Source organism: Rhinoraja longicauda, chromosome 14 (assembly GCF_053455715.1).
Source record: "Rhinoraja longicauda isolate Sanriku21f chromosome 14, sRhiLon1.1, whole genome shotgun sequence".
NCBI lineage: Eukaryota > Metazoa > Chordata > Chondrichthyes > Rajiformes > Arhynchobatidae > Rhinoraja > Rhinoraja longicauda.
Window position 1 is genome coordinate 3380703 of NC_135966.1, and position 20186 is coordinate 3400888.

Below are 20186 nucleotides of genomic sequence, written 5' to 3' on the forward strand. Positions count from 1 at the left end.
GTTTGAAGTTCACGTTAAACACTGATGTCTACACATTAGATACCGTTATGTAGGGACTTCACAAAGATGTCAGAGTTCCTTTCAATTTTCTCTGAAGACTATTTCTGCCGGTGAATAATGAGACTGTCAGCAGCTTACAGTGGGGGAAGTTAATTGGAAGGAGCTAAGAGTGCAATTCATGATGATGGAAAGAGGGTAAAGGTTTGCAGGCTGAAAGCTGACTTCACATAGCGAAGTCGACCAGCACCATTGCTCTTTGATTGCATGGCTAAAAGGAAGGTTGTGGGTATTGTCCTATTTGCGATACCTGGCCTTCCTTCTTCCCTTACTCCTTGTGCCGGCAGAAGATTTCAATGCCGAGGATATGAATAGCCCAGTTATTATTTTTCCTTGTGAGACTAGAAGTTCAGTTCAGTTTTAGTTTATTGTCACGTGTACCGAGGTGCAGTGAAACGTTTTTTGTTGCGTGCTGCAGTGAAGAAAGCCAATGGAATGTTGGCCTTCATAACAAGAGGAGTTGAGTATAGGAGCAAAGAGGTCCTTCTACAGTTGTACCGGGCCCTGGTGAGGCCACACCTGGAGTACTGTGTGCAGTTTTGGTCTCCAAATTTGAGGAAGGATATTCTTGCTATTGAGGGCGTGCAGCGTAGGTTCACTAGGTTAATTCCCGGAATGGCGGGACTGTCGTATGTTGAAAGGCTGGATCAATTAGGCTTGTATACACTGGAATATAGAAGGATGAGGGGGGATCTTGTTGAAACATTTAAGATAATTAGGGGATTGGACACATTAGAGGCAGGAAACATGTTCCCAATGTTGAGGGAGTCCAGAACAAGGGGCCACAGTTTAAGAATAAGGGGTAGGCCATTTAGAACGGAGATGAGGAAGAACTTTTTCAGTCAGAGAGTGGTGATGGTGTGGAATTCTCTGCCTCAGAAGGCAGTGGAGGCCAGTTCGTTGGATGCTTTCAAGAGAGAGCTGGATAGAGCTCTTAAGGATAGCGGAGTGAGGGGGTATGGGGAGAAGGCAGGAACGGGGTACTGATTGAGAGTGATCAGCCATGATTCGCATTGAATGGCGGTGCTGGCTCGAAGGGCTGAATGGCCTCCTCCTGCACCTATTGTCTATTGTCTAACCAGCTGGCAGAAGGGCAACACACGATTACAATCGATCCATTGACAGTGGAGACATACGTGGTAAGGGAATAACGTTCCGTGCAAGGTAGAGGCAGCAAAGTCCAGGCAAGGATAGTCCGAGGGTCATCGGAGGTAGATGGTAGTTCAGCACTGTTCCCTGGTTGTGGCTGGATGATTCAGTTGGAAACGATTGCCTGTTTGAAAAGACACGACTTCTCATTCAACGGTTCAGTTTCAGTTCAGTTTATTGTCACGTGTGCTGAGGTACAGTGAAAAGCTTCCGTTTAGATTTTTTTTAGATTTAGATTTTAGAGATACAGCGCGGAAACAGGCCCTTCGGCCCACCGGGTCCGCGCCGCCCAGCGATCCCCGCACATTAAAACTATCCTACACCCACTAGGGACAATTTTTTTTACACACATTTGCCCAGCCAATTAACCTACATACCTGCACGTCTTTGGAGTGTGGGAGGAAACCGAAGATCTCGGAGAAAAGCCACGCAGGTCACGGGGAGAACGTACAAACTCCGTACAGACGGCGCCCGTAGTCGGGATCGAACCTGAGTCTCCGGCGCTGCATTCGCTGTAAGGCAGCAACTCTACCGCTGCGCCACCGTGCATGTCCGTTGCGTGCTAACCAGTCAGCGGAAAGACAATCCACGATTACAATCGAGCCGTTCCCAGTGTACAGATGCAGGATAAGAAACATAGAAACATAGAAAATAGGTGCAGGAGTAGGCCATTCGGCCCTTCGAGCCTGCACCGCCATTCAATATGATCATACATGGATCTTCTCTCCATACCCCCTGACGCCTTTAGCCACAAGGGCCACATCTAACTCCCTTTTAAATATAGCCAATGAACTGGCCTCAACTACCTTCTGTGGCAGAGAATTCCACAGACTCACCACTCTCTGTGTGAAAAAAAAAGTTCTCATCTCGGTCCTAAAAGACTTCCCCCTTATCCTTAAACTGTGACCCCTTGTTCTGGACTTCCCCAACATCGGGAACAATCTTTCTGCATCTAGCCTGTCCAATCCCTTAAGAATTTTGTAAGTTTCTATAAGATCCCCCCTCAATCTTCTAAATTCCAGCGAGTACAAGCCGAGTCTATCCAGTCTTTCTTCATATGAAAGTCCTGCCATCCCAGGAATCAATCTGGTGAACCTTCTCTGTACTCCCTCTATGGCTAGAAACATTGATTGCAGAAAGAAATTAGATCCTCGTGCTTCCATTGGCGATGAGAGATTAATTAAAATATTTGTTGCCCTTGCTGGTTTCGTTTCATTGTTCTGTGAAAGGGAAGAGATGGAGGCTGACTGATGATGGGAAACCAGATTGCATTTGTGAAGAGTTAGCTTATGTAAGCGGGCAGGGAAGCAAACCGTGTAGCTGAGGCTCAGCCTAATTGTTGAGAGACAGATTTAGCAAAATGCATGAGCTGTCAGAAGCAGCCCTTTGACACGACCTCGCGTCAGTTGTGCTTAATAAGATTTCCTCGCAGTGCCTGCTTGGAGAATGCCGCTGAACCAGGTGAGGGCAGTTCAGCCTTGGAAGGATATTCTTGCTATTGAGGGCGTGCAGCGTAGGTTTACTAGGTTAATTCCTGGAATGGCGGGACTGTCATATGTTGAAAGACCAGAGCGACTAGGCTTGTATACACTGGAATTTAGAAGGATGAGAGGAGATCTTATCAAAACGTATAAGATTATTAAGGGATTGGACACGTTAGAGGCAGGAAACATGTTCCCAATGTTGGGGGAGTCCAGAACAAGGGGCCACAGTTTAAGAATAAGGGGTAGGCCATTTAGAACTGAGATGAGGAAAAACTTTTTCAGTCAAAGAGTTGTGAATCTGTGGAATTCTCTGCCTCAGAAGGCAGTGGAGGCCAATTCTCTGAATGCATTCAAGAGAGAGCTAGATAGAGCTCTTAAGGATAGCGGAGTCAGGGGGTATGGGGAGAAGGCAGGAACGGGGTACTGATTGAGAATGATCAGCCATGATCACATTGAATGGCGGTGCTGGCTCGAAGGGCCGAATGGCCTCCTCTTGCACCTATTGTCTATTGTCTATTGACTCCGATGATTTCCAGACGTTGCAAACTAATAGATTGTTAAAGCTTGCAACTTCTCGAGAGGGAAACCAGCCTCACACCTCGGCTTACATTTTTGTTTAGACATACAGAGAGGAAGCAGATCCTTCGGACCACCGAGTCCGCTCCCTTCTATCCAGAATTCCAGGGACAGTTTATAGAAGCCAATGAACCTACATACATGCACGTTTTGCAAATTTTAGTTTAGTTTAGAGATACAGCACGGAAACAGGCCCTTCGGCCCACCGGGTCCGCGCCGACCAGCGATCACAGTATGTTCACACACTCAGGACAATTTACAGAAGCCAATTAACCTACAAACCTGCACTGTCTTTGGAGTGTGGGAGGAATGATAGCTGAGTCACGGGGGTATGGGGAGATGGCAGGAACGGGGTACTGATTGTGAGTGATCTGCCATGATCACACTGAATGGCTAGAAAGACATTCTTGCCATAGAGGGAGTACAGAGAAGGTTCACCAGATTACTCCCTGGGATGGCAGGACTTTCATATGAAGAAAGACTGGATAGACTCGGCTTGTACTCGCTGGAATTTAGAAGATTGAGAGGGGATCTTATAGAAACATACAAAATTCTTAAGGGGTTGGAGAGGCTAGATGCAGCAAGATTGTTCCCGATGTTGGGGAAGTCCAGAACAAGGGGTCACAGCTTAAGGATAAGGGGGAAGTCTTTTAGGACCGAGATGAGAAAACATTTCTTCACACAGAGAGTGGTGAATCTGTGGAATTCTCTGCCACAGAAGGTAGTTGAGGCCAGTTCATTGGCTATATTTAAGAGGGAGTTAGATGTGGCCCTTGTGGCTAAAGGGATCAGGGGGTATGGAGAGAAGGCAGGTACGGGATACTGAGTCGGATGATCAGCCATGATCATATTGAATGGCGGTGCAGGCTCGAAGGGCCGAATGGCCTACTCCTGCACCTATTGTCTATTGTCTATTGTCTATAGAAACCGGAGCACCCGGAGAAAACCCATGCAAGTCAGGGGGAGAACGTACAAACTCCAGACAGACAGCACCCGTAGTCGGGATCAAACCTGAGTCTCTGGTGCTGCAAGGCAACAACTCTACCGCTGTGCCACCGTGCCACATGGTGTAATGCTTATTCGACGAAGGAGATCCACATAATGTGCGAGCATAATCTTCCAAGACTCCTCACCCTAATTTCCCATTAATGTTTCCCGGCTTCTCCACCTTTCCTTTGTACCTTAATTTATCCCCTTCATCAAACTCTGTCTGGGGAAAGCAAGCCAATCGACACTGAGAGGCTGGCTGTTCTGTCTTTGCGCAGATTTGAATACCATAATGAATCACCACCACTCCATCCTGCTGAGGACCACAGAGGGAAGACAATGCTTTTACAAATAGATTATAATGTGAGTTACAACTTAAATTCCTGACTCAAACTATGAGGTTCTGAGCCTCTACTTGACTCATTCTCATCCCGAATCGTCACCCATTCCTTCTCTCCAGAGATGCTGCCTGTCCCGCTGAGTTGCTCCAGCTGTTTGTGTCTTTCCTCATTGTATACAGTGGTCCTTTCCACATATTTACAAGGTGTGTGGTTTGGAGAAGCCTGTTTTAAGTCACAGGTAGTAAGTAGTCTTGTAAGCTTTTCCATTCTGCTTTAGACTCATGCAGCATGTGAACAGGTCCTTTGGCCCAACTAGTCCATACCTGTCGAGATGCCCCATCCACATTAGTTTAGTTTAGTTTAGAGATATAGCGCGGAAACAGGCCCTTCGGCCCACCGGGTCCGCGCCGACCAGCGATCCCCGCACATTAACACTACCCAACACCCACTAGGGGACAATTTTTACATTTACCCAGCCAATTAACCTACAAACCTGCACGTGTGGGAGGAAATGGAAGATCTTGGAGAAAACCCACGGGGAGAACGTACAAACTCCGTACAGACGGCGCCCGTAGTCGGGATCGAACCCGGGTCTCCGGCGCTGCATTTGTTGTAAGGCGGCAACTCTACCGCTGCGCCACCGTGACGAGTCGCATCTACCTGCAAATAGGCCCCATATCCCACAAGCGAGCTGTGTACGATCCTAGCCAGATGTGTAGGAAAGAAAACTGCAGATGCTGGTTTAAATCGAAGGTAGACACAAAATGCTGGAGTAACTCAGCGGGTCAGGCAGCGTCTCTGGAGAGAAGGAAAGAGTGACGTTTCAGGGTCGAGAACCTTCTTCAGACTGGTTCAGGACAAGGGCAACGAGAGGTATAGACGGTGATGTGGAGAGATAAAGAACAATGAGTGAAAGATGTGCAAAAAAGCAACTGTTTGTTGGGTGAGAACAAGAGGCTGGTGCAACTTGGGTGGGGGAGGGATGGAGAGAGAGAGAGGGAATGCCGGGGCTACCTGAAGTGAGAGAAATCAATATTCACACCATTGGGCTGTAAGCTGCCCCACGTCACCTCACCCAGCCAGCGGCCACATGCTCCCGCTCCACCAATGGCGGCCACCGGGGATGGGAGGCGGGTTGCTATGCAACCTCCGTTATATAGGTTGTATAGCCTCAGCCTCAGCCTCAGCCCCGCTTCCCGAACACACTCCGTTAGCCTACACTGTCCCGGCCGACAGCGGCCCCCGGGCCGAATACGGGACAAGGGCGGTCCCGTACGGGACAAAGCAATTTAGCCCAAAATACGGGATGTCCCGGCTAATACGGGACAGTTGGCGACCAAAGAGAAAGATCAGGACAAGAAGAATCACTGCCATGGGAGTTGTAAACAAAATCAACCTCGACGTACATGAATCTAATTACTCCGCTGTGTAAACACACTTTCAGCCGGTAATCCTAAACGGTTCTGAAAATTAAATTAGGAAATGTGTGCCAAGATTTAAGGTGAGGGAGGAATGATTAATGATTAATAGGAACCGGAGCAGCAACTTATTCACTCAGAGGGTGGTGGGTGTGTGGAACGAGCTGGCGGAGGAGGTAGTTGAGGCTGGGACGGTAACAACATTTTAAAAGACATTTGGACAGATACAATAGACAATAGGTGCAGGAGGAGGCCATTCGGCCCTTCGAGCCAGCACCGCCATTCAATGTGATCATGGCTGATCATTCTCAATCAGTACCCCGTTCCTGCCTTCTCCCCATACCCCCTGACTCCGCTATCCTTAAGAGCTCTATCCAGCTCTCTCTTGAATGCATTCAGAGAATTGGCCTCCACTGCCTTCTGAGGCAGAGAATTCCACAGATTCACAACTCTCTGACTGAAAAGGTTTTTCCTCATCTCAGTTCTAAATGGCCTACCCCTTATTCTTAAACTGTGGCCCCTTGTTCTGGACTCCCCCAACATTGGGAACATGTTTCCTGCCTCTAACGTGTCCAACCCCTTAATAATCTTATATGTTTCGATAAGATCTTCTCTCATCCTTCTAAATTCCAGTGTGCAGCGGTAGAGTTGCTGCTTTACAGCGAATGCAGCGCCGGAGACTCAGGTTCGATCCTGACTACGGGTGCTGCACTGTAAGGAGTTTGTACGTTCTCCCCGTGACCTGCGTGGGTTTTCTCCGATATCTTCGGTTTCCTCCCACACTCCAAAGACGTACAGGTATGTAGGTTAATTGGCTGGGTAAATGTAAAAATTGTCCCAAGTGGGTGTAGGATAGTGTTAATGTACGGGGATCGCTGGGCGGCACGGACTTGGTGGGCCGAAAAGGCCTGTTTCCGGCTGTATATATATGATGATGATGATATGATACAAGCCTAGTCGCTCCAGCCTTTCAACATATGACAGTCCCGCCATTCCGGGAATTAACCTAGTAAACCTACGTTGCACGCCCTCAATAGCAAGATACATGGACAGGACAGGTTTAGAGGGATAGGGGCCAAACACGGGCGGGTGGGACTAGTGTAGATGGGGCATCTTGGTCAGCATGGACAAGTTGGGCCGAAGGGCCTGATTCCACGTTGTATCACTCTGTAGATAGACACAAAAAGCTGGAGTAACTCAGCGGGACAGGCAGCATCTCTGGAGAGAAGGAATGGGTGACGTTTCGGGTCGAGACCCTTCTTTATATCTCCATGCCTGAGGAGCATAATGTTAGTTTGCAAGCTAACCTTGCTGACAGCTAGGGGTGCCAACTATCTCACTCCCAAATACAGGACAAGGTGACATCACCGCCCCGCGCCCCACGTGACCTCACCCAGCCAGCGGCCACGTGCTCCCGCTCCACCAATGGCGGCCACCCGGGCCGGGAGGCGGATTGCAATGCAACCTCCGTTAGGCGAACACACTCGGCCCCGCTCCCCGAACACACTCCGTTAGCCGACACTGTCCCGGCCGACAGCGGCCCGTGGGCCTAATACGGGACAAGGGCGGTCCCGTACGGGACAAACTAACTTAGCCCAAAGTACGGGAAGTCCCGGCTAATACGGGACAGTTGGCAACCTTACTGACAGCACAAAACAGATAACATCTAGGACAGGTGAGAGTAGACAAAAGGAGCAAGAGGAAAAATATTTGTAGAAGGTGGCAGCGCAGTGGCGCAGTTGGTAGAGTTGCTGCCTCACAGCGCCAGGGTCCCAGGTTCGATCCTGACCTCAGTTCCTGTTCGTGTGCGTGTAGAGGCAGGAAACATGTTCCCAATGTTGGGGGAGTCCAGAACCAGGGGCCACAGTTTAAGAATAAGGGGTAGGCCATTTAGAACAGAGATGAGGAAAAAAAAATTTAGTCAGAGAGTTGTGAATCTGTGGAATTCTCTGCCTCAGAAGGCAGTGGAGGCCAATTCTCTGAATGCATTCAAGAGAGAGCTAGATAGAGCTCTTAAGGATAGCGGAGTCAGGGGGTATGGGGAGAAGGCAGGAACGGGGTACTGATTGAGAATGATCAGCCATGATCACATTGAATGGCGATGCTGGTTCGAAGGGCCGAATGGCCTCCTCCTGCACCTATTGTCTATTGTCTATTGTCTCCCTGTCACCACGTGGGTTTCCTCCAGGAGCTCATGTTTCCTCCTACATCCCAAAGACGTGCGGGTTTGTGAGTTAATTGGCCCTCTGTAAATTGCCCCCTGGTGTGTAGGGAGTGGATGAGAGAGTGGGATAACGTAGAACTAGTGCGAACGGGTGACTGGTGGACTCAGTGGGCCGAAGGGCCTGTCTCACTGCTGTATCGCCGAAATTAATGCAATTCTAACGATTTTTCTCCCTTGATGATGATTGGTAATAATTGCTTGTGTCTTTGAAATGAATTGTCATTGACATTACCTCTTGATTCCATTTAAATTCCATTTAAACTGAGTTAATGGATAATTCACCATCTGATATGTTACCAAACATCAGAGAAACATTGGAAGAAGGGTCCCGACCTGAAACATCACCTATCCATGTTCTCCAGAGATGCTGCCTGACCCGCTGAGTTACTCCAGCACTCTGTGAAACGTCACCTATCCATGTTCTCCAGAGATGCTGCCTGACCTGCTGAGTTACTCCAGCACTCTGTGTCTTTTTTTTGTGTACCAACATGAGCGGTTCCTTGTTTCTACATTGAATGCCGACTACGGGTGCTGTCTGTACGGAGTTTGTGTAGGATGTCCAGGATACTGTTAGTGTGCGGGGATTGCTGGTCAGTGCGGACTCAGTGGGCCAAAGGGCCTGTTTCCTTGCTGCCTCTCTAAACTAAAAGGGTTTTGACCCGAAACGTCACCTATCCATGTTCTCCAGAGATGCTGCCTGACCCGCTGAGTTACTCCAGCATTTTGTGTCTATGTGTTAGAGGAACAGAGACCATTTTCAACCATGCAGCCAATTAGGCAGTTGTTAAAGATTGCTGGAGAGAAATTGGCTGTTTGTCATTAGCGAGTGGTGACAAATCCCAACAATGGCAGCACGTTCCATGTCGGCAACAGCAGGTTTGAGATTGAGATTGATAGCATTTGTCACTGTAACCATTTAAAGTAGTTAATTTAATGTTTTGTTCAAGAACAAGGGAGCTGGGCCATAAAATCTTCTTTGCTGAAATTACCCTTTTAATTGCGTTTGTTCAAAACCTGTGCACATTCTTTTGATTTAAAATTGGGGAATCTGGAAGATCGACAGATCGGGTTTTTAGATTTTTTAGATTTAGAGATACAGCGCGGAAACAGGCCCTTCGGCCCACCGAGTCCGCGCCGCCCAGCGATCCCCGCACACTAACACTATCCTACACACACTAAGGACAATTTTTACATTTGCCCAGCCAATTAACCTACAAACCTGCACGTCTTTGGAGTGTGGGAGGAAACCGAAGATCTCGGAGAAAACCCACGCAGGTCACGGGGAGAACGTACAAACTCCGTACAGACGTTTCAGCATTTTGTGAATAAATACCTTCGATTTGTACCAGCATCTGCAGTTATCTTCTTATATTATAACTCTGTAGGCCACATGGTTTCTTGCCAAGACATGGTGACTACATGACCCTGAGACTTAGCCACAGAGCCATGTGTAGACACGAGGCACATGCCCCGGGGAAATCTCAACTCGAACGGGCATTAAGAAAAAGATGGTCAGCGATTAAATCAGAACACTGCTTGTGTCCCTTGACCGGCATAAAATGCCTTCAACACGGGCAGATTTTTCAAATAAATATCTTCATTGGAATATTTATATTTGCAAACAGGCTCAAGAATCTGAATTGCACAAGAATTTATATTTGCATATAAATTGTTTGCAGAAAAGCATTTGCTTAAAAGGCTCACATAAATTGCATTAAAATAACTTTAGTTTTGTTATTTCTTCCCCAGAGTCCATAGCTTCGATGAATGTTTATTAACATTATTTTACTGGTCTTAGTCCTTTGCATTGTCAGGGTCACCATTGTGAAATAGTGTGCAGAAAAGATGAGGCTCTGATTATAAAGAATTTGGAAGAGCGGTCCCAGCCTGAAATGTAACTTATCCTTTTCCCCCAGAGATGCTGCCTGACCCACTGAGTTACTCCAGCACTTTGTGAAACGTCACCTATCCATGTTCTCCAGAGATGCTGCCTGACCCGCTGAGTTACTCCAGCACTCTGTGAAACGTCACCTATCCATGTTCTCCACAGATGCTGCCTGACCCGCTGAGTTGCTCCAGCACTCTGTGAAACGTCACCTATCCATGTTCTCCAGAGATGCTGCCCGACCCGCTGAGTTACTCCAGCACTGTTTGTCTATCTAAGGCTTTGCTTGCTCCTTTATTACAGGGCTTCATTAAGAATGATTTGGATCTATGAAATTGGCAGTTAGAGTCATAGTCAGAGTCATGGTCATAGAGTCATACAATGTAGTAAAGGCCGTTGCCCAACCCAAAAAAAACAACTTGCCCACACCGACCAACATGTCCCATCTACACTGGTTCCACCTGCCTGCGTTTGGCCCATAGCCCTCTAAGCCTGTCCTATCCATGTACCTGTCCAAATGTTTCTTAGATGTTGTGATAGTCCCTGCCTCAACTACCTCCTCCAGCAGCTCATTCCATTCATCCACCACCTTTTGTCTAAAAAAAAAGATTCCCTTCAGGTTCCTATAAAATCTTTCCCCCTTCACCTTAAACCGATGCCGTCTAATTCTACATTCCCCTACTCTGGACAAGAAACTCTGTGCATTTACCCGATTCCTCTTGTGATTTTCGACAGTCTCTATATAATTGCTTTACATTTGATTTACAAATGTATGATTTACATCCATCTATCTTTGGGAAGAAATTAAGTGTGCTTGCCATTTTTGCTCTTTGTCTTCTTTTTAAACTGATTTATTGTGGAGACATCTGTTGGATTCAGTTTTTATGACTCCCCCACAGTCAAATAATTTACAAGTGTCCACATCTACAACTCACTTGTGAGTGATAGAAACATAGAAACATAGAAAATAGGTGCAGGAGTAGGCCATTCGGCCCTTCGAGCCTGCACAGCCATTCAATATGATCATGGCTGATCATCCAACTCAGTATCCTGTACCTGCCTTCTCTCCATACCCCCTGATCCCTTTAGCCACAAGGGCCACATCTAACTCCCTCTTAAATATAGCCAATGAACTGGCCTCAACTACCTTCTGTGGCAGAGAATTCCGCAGATTCACCACTCTCTATGTGAAAAAAAACGTTCTCATCTCGGTCCTAAAAGACTTCCTCCTTATCCTTAAACTGTGACCCCTTGTTCTGGACTTCCCCAACATCGGGAACAATCTTCCCGCATCTAGCCTGTCCAACCCCTTAAGAATTTTGTAAGTTTCTATAAGATCCCCCCTCAATCTTCTAAATTCCAGCGAGTACAAGCCGAGTCTATCCAGTCTTTCTTCGTACGAAAGTCCTGCCATCCCAGGAATCAATCTGGTGAACCTTCTCTGTACTCCCTCTATGGCAAGAATGTCTTTCCTCAGATTAGGAGACCAAAACTGTACGCAATACTCCAGGTGTGGTCTCACCAATGCCCTGTACAACTGCAGCAGAACCTCCCTGCTCCTATACTCAAATCCTTTTTCTATGAATGGACACAGGAGTAGCCAAGGGCAGCCTGGGTCCTCTGGAGCCACGCTGAATCAAGAGTATCTCATGATCGCACGTATTAGAGTCAGAGAGAGAGTCATAGAGTGATACAGTGTGGAAACAGGCCATTCGGCCCAACTCGCCCACACCGGCCAACAATGTCCCAGCTGTACAAGTCCCACATACCTGCCCTGCCCTGCCCTGCCCTTCGTCCATATCCCTCCAAACCTGTCCTATCCATGTACCTGTCCAACTGTTTCTTAAACGATGGGATAGTCCCAGCCTCAACTACCACCTCTGGCAGCTTGTTCCATACACCCACCACCCGTGATGTAAAAAAGTTACCCCTCGGATTCCTATTAAATCTTTTCCCCTTCACCTTGAACCTATGTCCTCTGGTCCTCGATTCCCCTACTCTGGGTAAAAGTAGCTAAATAGGTTATGAGGTTAAAAAGTAGTTAAAAGTAGTTAAGAAGTAGTGAAAAGACTCCCCTACTCTGGGTATTGACAATGGAACAATGAAGGTATCACAAAATGCTGGAGTAACTCAGCAGGTCAGGCAGCATCTCAGGAGAGAAGGAATGGGTGACGTTTCGGGACGAGACCCTCCTACAGAATGGAACAATGACATTCTTACGTGCAGCAAAGATACAGGCCCATAGACACAACACACATAGTTGCAGACAGACACAGAATGCTGGAGTAACTCAGCGGGGCAGGAGTGAAGGAATGGGTAACGTCTCAGGTTGAGACCCTTCTTCAAACACAGTTGAGTTGAGTTGAGTTCAGTTTATTATCACGTGTCCCGAGGTGCAGTGACAACCAGCAGAAAGACAATATCTGATTACAATCGAGCCGTCCACAGTGTACACATGCATAATAAAGGGGATAACGTGAATAACGTTTAGTACAAGATAAAGTTCCAGTAACATTCGATCAAAGATAGTCCGAGAGTCTCCAACGTCGATAATATTTATATATATATATTTTTAAAAACAACAAATTAATAACTGATAATTGGGAGCTGAGAGCCAACAACTTGGAACTATTGATTTTAGGTATATTTGTATTGGTGTATTGATAAGAAAATTGGCAGTCAATATCCAAGGTGGTTTAAACCAATGGACCGCGTCTGATTTGTTAAAAAGGTGTGCCCATCATTTTCCTGCATTAAGCAGTTGCCAGTTGTGGTATGGATTGTTGAACACTGCCAGTCCTAATAAAAGGACTGGACAACATAAAGTCATAGAAACAGAAAGTAGGTGCAGGAGTGGGCCATTCGGCACTACGAGCCAGCTCGAGCCATGCTCATTCAATATCAGCGTGGCTGATCATCCAGAATCAGTACCCCGTTCCTGCTTTCTCCCCATATCCCTTGATTCCGTTAGCCCCGGGATGGCGGGACTGTCATATGAGGAAAGATTGGAAAGACTGGGCTTGTATTCACTGGAGTTTAGTAGGATGAGAGGGGATCTTATAGAAAAGTATAAAATTATAAAGGACTGGACAAGCTAGATGCAAGAAAAATGTTCCCAATGTTGGGGGAGTCCAGAACCAGGGGCCACACAATCTAAGAATAAAGGGGAGGCCAATTAAAACTGAGATGAGAAAAAACTTTTTCACCCAGAGAGTTGTGAATTTGTGGAATTCTCTGCCACAGAGGGCAGTGGAGGCCAATTCACTGGATGAATTTAAAAGAGAGTTGGATAGAGCTCTAGGGGCTAGTGGAATCAAGGGATATGGGGAGAAGGCAGGCACGGGTTACTGATTGTGGATGATCAGCCATGACAGGACTTTCTCCATTGCTGCTCCCACCCTATGGAACTCACTACCCCAAACCGTCAGAGACTCCTCCTCACTCACCACATTCAAAACATCACTGAAGTCTCACCTGTTCAGCACTGCCTTCAACCACTGAAGGTCACCTCACCTTCTTTTTCTGCTCGTTTACTTATTTATCTATTTATTCACTTCTCTATGTTCTAGTAATCCCTGTAAAGCGTCTTTGAGTGTTTGAAAAGCGCTATATAAATGTAATGCATTATTATTATTATTATTATTATGATCACAATGAATGGCGGTGCTGACTTGAAGGGCCGAATGGCCTCCTCCTGCACCTATTTTCTATGTTTCTATGTTTCTAATGCTCTATCTGCTTCACACGCAAGCAGATCAATTGCGAATAAGGTTTTAAAAAACATTTAAGGCATTTGGTCAAGTACTTGGATAGGAATGTTTTAGAGGGACGTGAGGCAAACATGGGCAGATGGGACTGGATGGGACATCTTGGTCGGTATGGGCAAGTTGGGCAGAAGGGGCTGTTTTCGTGCTGTCTGACTCTATGTCTGAGGAACATAATGTTGTTTAACAAGGCAATCTTACCAACTAAATCTCTTTCGCCAGAGGGTGGTGAATCTGTAGAATTCACTGTCACAGACGGCTGTGGAGTCCAAGTCATTGGGTATTTTTTAAAGCGGAGGTTCTTAATTAGCAAGGGTGTTACGGGGAGAAGGCAGGAGAATGAGGTTGAGAGGGAGAGGTAGGTCAACCACGATTGAACGGCGGAGTAGATTCGAGAGGGAACTGTGGGTCAGCCGTGATCGAATGGCAGAGTAGACTCAATGGGCTGAATGGCCCAATTCTGCTCCTGTGTCTTGTGAACCTACGAAGTTACGAACAGATAACAGTAGATCCCTGCATGACTTTGTGACCCTGTAACTGTGAAGGGGCTACTCTTCATGGGCAATGCGTGGCTATGTTTTTGAGTGGGATATTGCATTCAAGAGAGAGCTAGATAGAGCTCTTAAGGATAGCGGAGTCGGGGGGTATGGGGGAGAAGGCAGGAACGGGGTACTGATTGAGAATGATCAGCCATGATCACATTGAATGGCGGTGCTGGCTCGAAGGGCCGAGCAGCCTCCTCCTGCACCTATTGTCTATTGTCTATTGTCTATTGATATTGTACATCGTGTGTCTACGAGCAGCGTTCAACAACTGGCCCTCTCTTCCCCAGGTCGTACCATCACACACTCATCTTCGCCCAGCCATCCATTCGCCCAGCAAACCAGCGGCCATCTCTCATCATCTAGTGTGAAAGACTACCAAATGCCATTACTTGACAGCAGCATCTCCCACCCAGCTCATGAGTCCAACCCCAGTGAGGAGTTTGCCATAAACTCGTACCTATTGCGAGTGGGCTCAGGGTCTCTGCAGCCTTCCAGTAATGGTAAGAACTTATTCTTATATCTGCCTCACGGTACGCTCATTGCAAGCTCGTTCCGTTGCCCGACATGTTGCCTTTGTTTGCTGTTTTGTCTGATGTCAGGCCTTGTTCATTGTTAATAAGCAATGTTGAAACATAGAAACATAGAAACATAGAAAATAGGTGCAGGAGTAGGCCATTCGGCCCTTCGAGTCTGTACGCACCGCCATTCAATATGATCATGGCTGATCATCCAACTCAGTATCCCGTACCTGCCTTCTCTCCATACCCCCTGATCCCTTTAGCCACAAGGGCCACATCTAACTCCCTCTTAAATATAGCCAATGAACTGGCCTCAACTACCTTCTGTGGCAGAGAATTCCACAGATTCACCACTCTCTGTGTGAAAAAAACCGTTCTCATCTCGGTCCTAAAAGACTTCCCCCTTATCCTTAAACTGTGACCCCTTGTTCTGGACTTCCCCAACATCGGGAACAATCTTCCCGCATCTAGCCTGTCCAACCCCTTAAGAATTTTGTAAGTTCCTATAAGATCCCTTTGAAGCCAAAGCATTATTGAAATTTCCTCCTGTTAATTAAAATCAATTACATAGCTTATTGGAGGATTCAATGGTCAAGAATTGTGGTAGGACACGATATTGGAAACCATTATTCCGATTAGGAATACATTATCTTTTTTCTCATGCTCTTTCTATATTTAGCGGTGCTGAATTTTCTCGGCCATTAAGGGCATTTTCCAAGATTCCCTTTTATCATTGAAGCTATTTCCTTTGTGGAATCCATTTCCTTCGTTGCCACAATTTGGGTGGCACGGTGGGACGGCGGTAGAGTTGCTGCCTTACAGCGCCAGAGACTGAGGTTCGATCCTGACTACGGGTGCTGTCTGTACGGAGTTTGTACATTCTCCCCGTGACCCGCGTGGGTTTTTCTCCGAGATCTTCGGTTGCCTCCCACACTCCAAAGACATGCAGGTTTGTAGGTTAATTGGCTTGGTATAAATGTAAATTGTCCCTAGTGTGTGTGGGATAGTGTTAGTGTGCGGGGATCGTTGGTCGGTGCGGACTCGGTGGGCCGAAGGGCCTGTTTCCGCGCTGTATCTCTAAAACAAAAACTAAACTAATTCAGAGTGCAGATTGGAAAGAAATAAAACGATGCTTCATCCCAAGCACCCATTGCTCCATTGTGATCATTCATTCATGGAAGTGACATTGATCAAGGCAGCCAGCAACAGCTTGGGCAAATGGTTTGAAACTATTCAAAGCAAGTGGAAAATACGATACGATACAACACGATACGATAGAACTTTCTTTATCCCAGGAGGGAAATTGGTCTGCCAACAGTCGTAAAACATGAGAAGGCACATGAGACATGAAATGAAAGTGAGGAGTGGAAAGGATTGGGGATGTGCAAAGATTTGGGGGGGGGGGGAGGGAGGGGAGTCGGTCTACCCCATGAAGGGGGATGAGTTGTACAGTTTAATAGCAACAGGGAGAAAGGATAACTGGAGTGTAATTGATTAATGAAACATTCCTTCTCATATTTGTAGAATAGAATGGGTTGACCTAAAAACACATTATTTTCAGTCATTGATTGACAAATCTGATATTCATAAGTTCATGTTCAAGGAGCAGAATAAGGCCATTCGGTCCATCTAGTCTACTCCGCCATTCAATCATGGTTGATCTATCTTTCACTCTCAACCCCATTCTCCTGCCATTTCCCCATGACCCCGAACACCCTTAATTTAGTTTAGTTTAGTTTAGAGATACGGTGAAGAAACGGGGCCTTCGGGCTATCGAGTCCACAACGACCAGCGATCCCTGTACACCAACACTATCCTACACACACTGGGGAACAATTTTACATTTATACCAAGCCAATTAACCTACAAACCTGCACGTCTTTGGAGTGTGGGAGGAAACCGAAGATCTCGGAAGAAAACCCACGCAGGTCAGGGGGAGAACGTACAAACTCCGTACAGACAAGCACCCGTGGTGAGAATCGAACCCGTGTCTCTGGCGCTGTAAGGCGGCAACTCCACTCCAGGATTGGGATGAGCTTATCTGTGTCCCCCCCCCTTTGTTTTCACTTTTATTTCCTTATTCACCATTAGCCTTTTTTCTCTCCAAATGGAAAGAAATTGGATGAGTTCACAAGAGGAACTCCAAACGATTAAATTTGCTGGAAATTCACGAGGAAAAGAAATTGTGCAAACTTTTCTTCTGCGGTTTGTTAATTCAAACTTATGAAATGGGTTACTAACAAACGTAATGAGAAGAAACTGCAGATGCTGGTTTATGCCAAAGATAGATTTTGTTTCCAAGCAGAAGGCAAAGTGCTGGAGGAACTCAGCGGGTCAGGCAGCATTTGGGGAGGCAATGAACAGGCGACGTTTTGGGTCAGGACCCCTCTTCCGACTTAAGGAGTAGGCATGGATAGACCTGGGTAGAGTGGATGTGGAGAGGATGTTTCCACTAGTGGGAGAGCCTAGGACCAGAGGGCACAGTCTCAGAATTAAAGGACGTACCTTTAGGAAGGAAATATGGGGCAATTCCTTTAGTCAGAGGGTGATGAATCTGTGGAATTCATTGCCACAGACGGCTGTGGAGGCCAAGTCATTGGGTATTTTTAAGACGGAGATTGATAAATTCGTGATTAGTGCGGGTGTCAGGGGTTATGGGGAGAAGGCAGGAGAATGGGGTTCAGAGAGAAAGATAGATCTGTCATCATTGAATGACAGAGTAGACTCGATGGGCCGAATGGCCCAATTTTGCTCTTAGAACTTATGAACTTAGGTCGATCTGGTACATCGCCTGGCCATTCCCTCCACAGATGCTGCCTGACCACCGATTTCGTCCAGCACTGTGTTTTCTGCTCAAGATTCTGCCATTTTGTAGTTTCTTGTGTCTGAAATGTCTTTTCTGCCTATCCGGTCTTTAATTTTTACGCCATAAATTAAGGTTAAAAATGTGTGCCTGAAAGCCTGATGGATGAAGATGCAAAAATCATTTTCTGAAGGGGTTTGGATATGAACTCGGCAAATGTACAGCTGTGGGGAAGGAGTAGGGGTTTAGGATTAGTCAGACAGGTTTCACAAAGATTCCGCATAAGAGGCTTTTATGTGCGGAACTGTTTAGATTAGTTTATTGTCACGTGTACTGAGGTGGAGTGAAAAGCTTTTTGTTGCGTGCTAACCAGTCAGCGGAAAGACAATAAATGATCACAATCGAGCCGTCCACAGCGTACCGATACAGGATAAAGGGAACAACATTTAGTGCAAGAGAAATAGACAATGAAAGGAAAATGAACCATAAGTTCAAAAGTTCTAAGATCAGAATTAGGCCATTCGGACTATCAGGTTTATTCCGCCGTTCAATCATGGCTGATCTGTCCCTCCCTCTCAACCCCATTCTCCTGCCTTCTCCCCATAACCCCTGACATTCATGTTCAACAATTAGTGCATAAAACTGGCGCTACAAACTTAATTAGGGTCCAGAGCCGAAACGTCACCCATCCATGTTCTCCAGAGATGCTGCCTGACCCGCTGAGTTACTCCAGCACGCTGTGAAACGTCACCTATCCATGTTCTCCAGAGATGCTGCCTGACCCGCTGAGTTACTCCAGCACTCTGTGTTTTGGTTCTTCCTAAAGCTTCTTCTTATTTGCACTCACAGTCACATTGCCTTGTGGTTAACTGCAGCAGCCAGGAATGTTGTAAAAAAAAAGGAAAATTGACCATCTGTGTCCCTGGAGAATCCTGCCTTTAACCAGTATTGCTGACCCTGCATTTTTAATAAAATACTGCATGAAAATGAATTTAATTAATTTTTGTATTGGTCAACAAATCTTCTAACCTTCATGCTGGAATCGATGTTGTGACTATCGTAAATACCTAGAGACTGGATTCAAGTTCGGTGGCTTGCTGGATGTGCCATGGAGCCATATAGCACGGGAGCAGGCCCTTCTGCCCAACTTGTCCATGCTGGCCAAGATGTCCCATCTAAACTAGTTTCATTTGATACCATCTGTCCCATATCCCTCTAAACCATTCCGATCCATCGACCTGACCATATTTCGCTTGGGCAGCTTACTTACATCCCAGCTGTATGTTTAGTTTAGTTTAGTTTAGAGATACAGCGCGGAAACAGGCCCTTTCGGCCCACTGGGTCCGCTCCGACCAGCGATAGGTGCAGGAGGAGGCTATTCGGCCCTTCGAGCCAGCACCGCCATTCAATGTGATCATGGCTGATCATCCACAATCAGTACCCTGTTCCTGCCTTCTCCCCATACCCCCTGACTCCGCTATCCTTAAGAGCTCTATCTAGCTCTCTCTTGAATGCATTCAGAGAATTGGCCTCCACTGCCTTCTGAGCCAGAGAATTCCGCAGATTCACAACTCTCTGACTGAAAAAGTTTTTCCTCATCTCCGTTCTAAATGGCCTACCCCTTATTCTTAAACTGTGGCCCCTTGTTCTGGACTCCCCCAACATTGCGAACATGTTTCCTGCCTCTAACGTGTCCAACCCCTTAATAATCTTATACGTTTCGATAAGATCCCCTCTCATCCTTCTAAATTCCAGTGTATACAAGCCTAGTCGCTCCAGTCTTTCAACATATGACAGTCCCGCCATTCCGGGAATTAACCTAGTAAACCTACGCTGCACGCCCTCAATAGCAATTGTTGAGGGCTATTGAGATCGAACCCGGGTCTCTGGCGCTGTCAGGCAGCAACACTACCCGCTGTGCCACCGTGCCGCCCATCTCTCCACATTCCCCGTACCATTTGCTTTTTCCATTGACTGCGCTCAAACATCTGATCGGCCCATGTAATCCTCTTGCTCGCAATACACGCAGGCAATGTTGCAGGATAATTGAGTCCCACAGCTCACACTGACTAACCTTGGGCATTTGCATTCAATGAATGATTCACCACAGATCCTGAAGCACCGAGTTCCTGTCCACATGGGCAAAGGAAAATAATGAGCTACGCCTCACCGACTTCTGTTTTTGTTTCTCGAATGAAACATGGACATCACTAGCAAGACCAAAATGTACGGCCCATTCACGGACTGCCCTTGAAGAGTTTTAGATTTAGAATCGAAGACCAGAGGACATAGGTTCAAGGTAAAGGGGAAAAGATTTAATAGGAATCCGAGGGGTAACTTTTTTACATCACGGGTGGTGGGTGAATGGAACGAGCTGCCAGAGGAGGTAGTTGAGGCTGGGACTATCCCATCGTTTAAGAAACAGTTGGACAGGT

The 20186-nt window shown here is 46.7% G+C and overlaps 1 protein-coding gene across 11 annotated transcripts in view; it reads left to right on the forward strand.

The window, feature by feature from the left end:
* LOC144600001 (teneurin-2-like) overlaps positions 1–20186 on the forward strand; it is a 1473402-nt gene that overhangs the window by 1103527 nt on the left and 349689 nt on the right. For 9 of the 11 annotated variants that reach the window (XM_078411299.1, XM_078411301.1, XM_078411304.1 and 6 more), the window contains one exon: positions 14718–14930. The exons of the other annotated variants lie outside the window; for them this stretch is intronic. In XM_078411299.1, coding sequence (XP_078267425.1) covers positions 14718–14930 — 213 coding nt within the window. The remainder of the gene's footprint in view (positions 1–14717; positions 14931–20186) is intronic. 11 annotated transcript variants of the gene reach the window in all.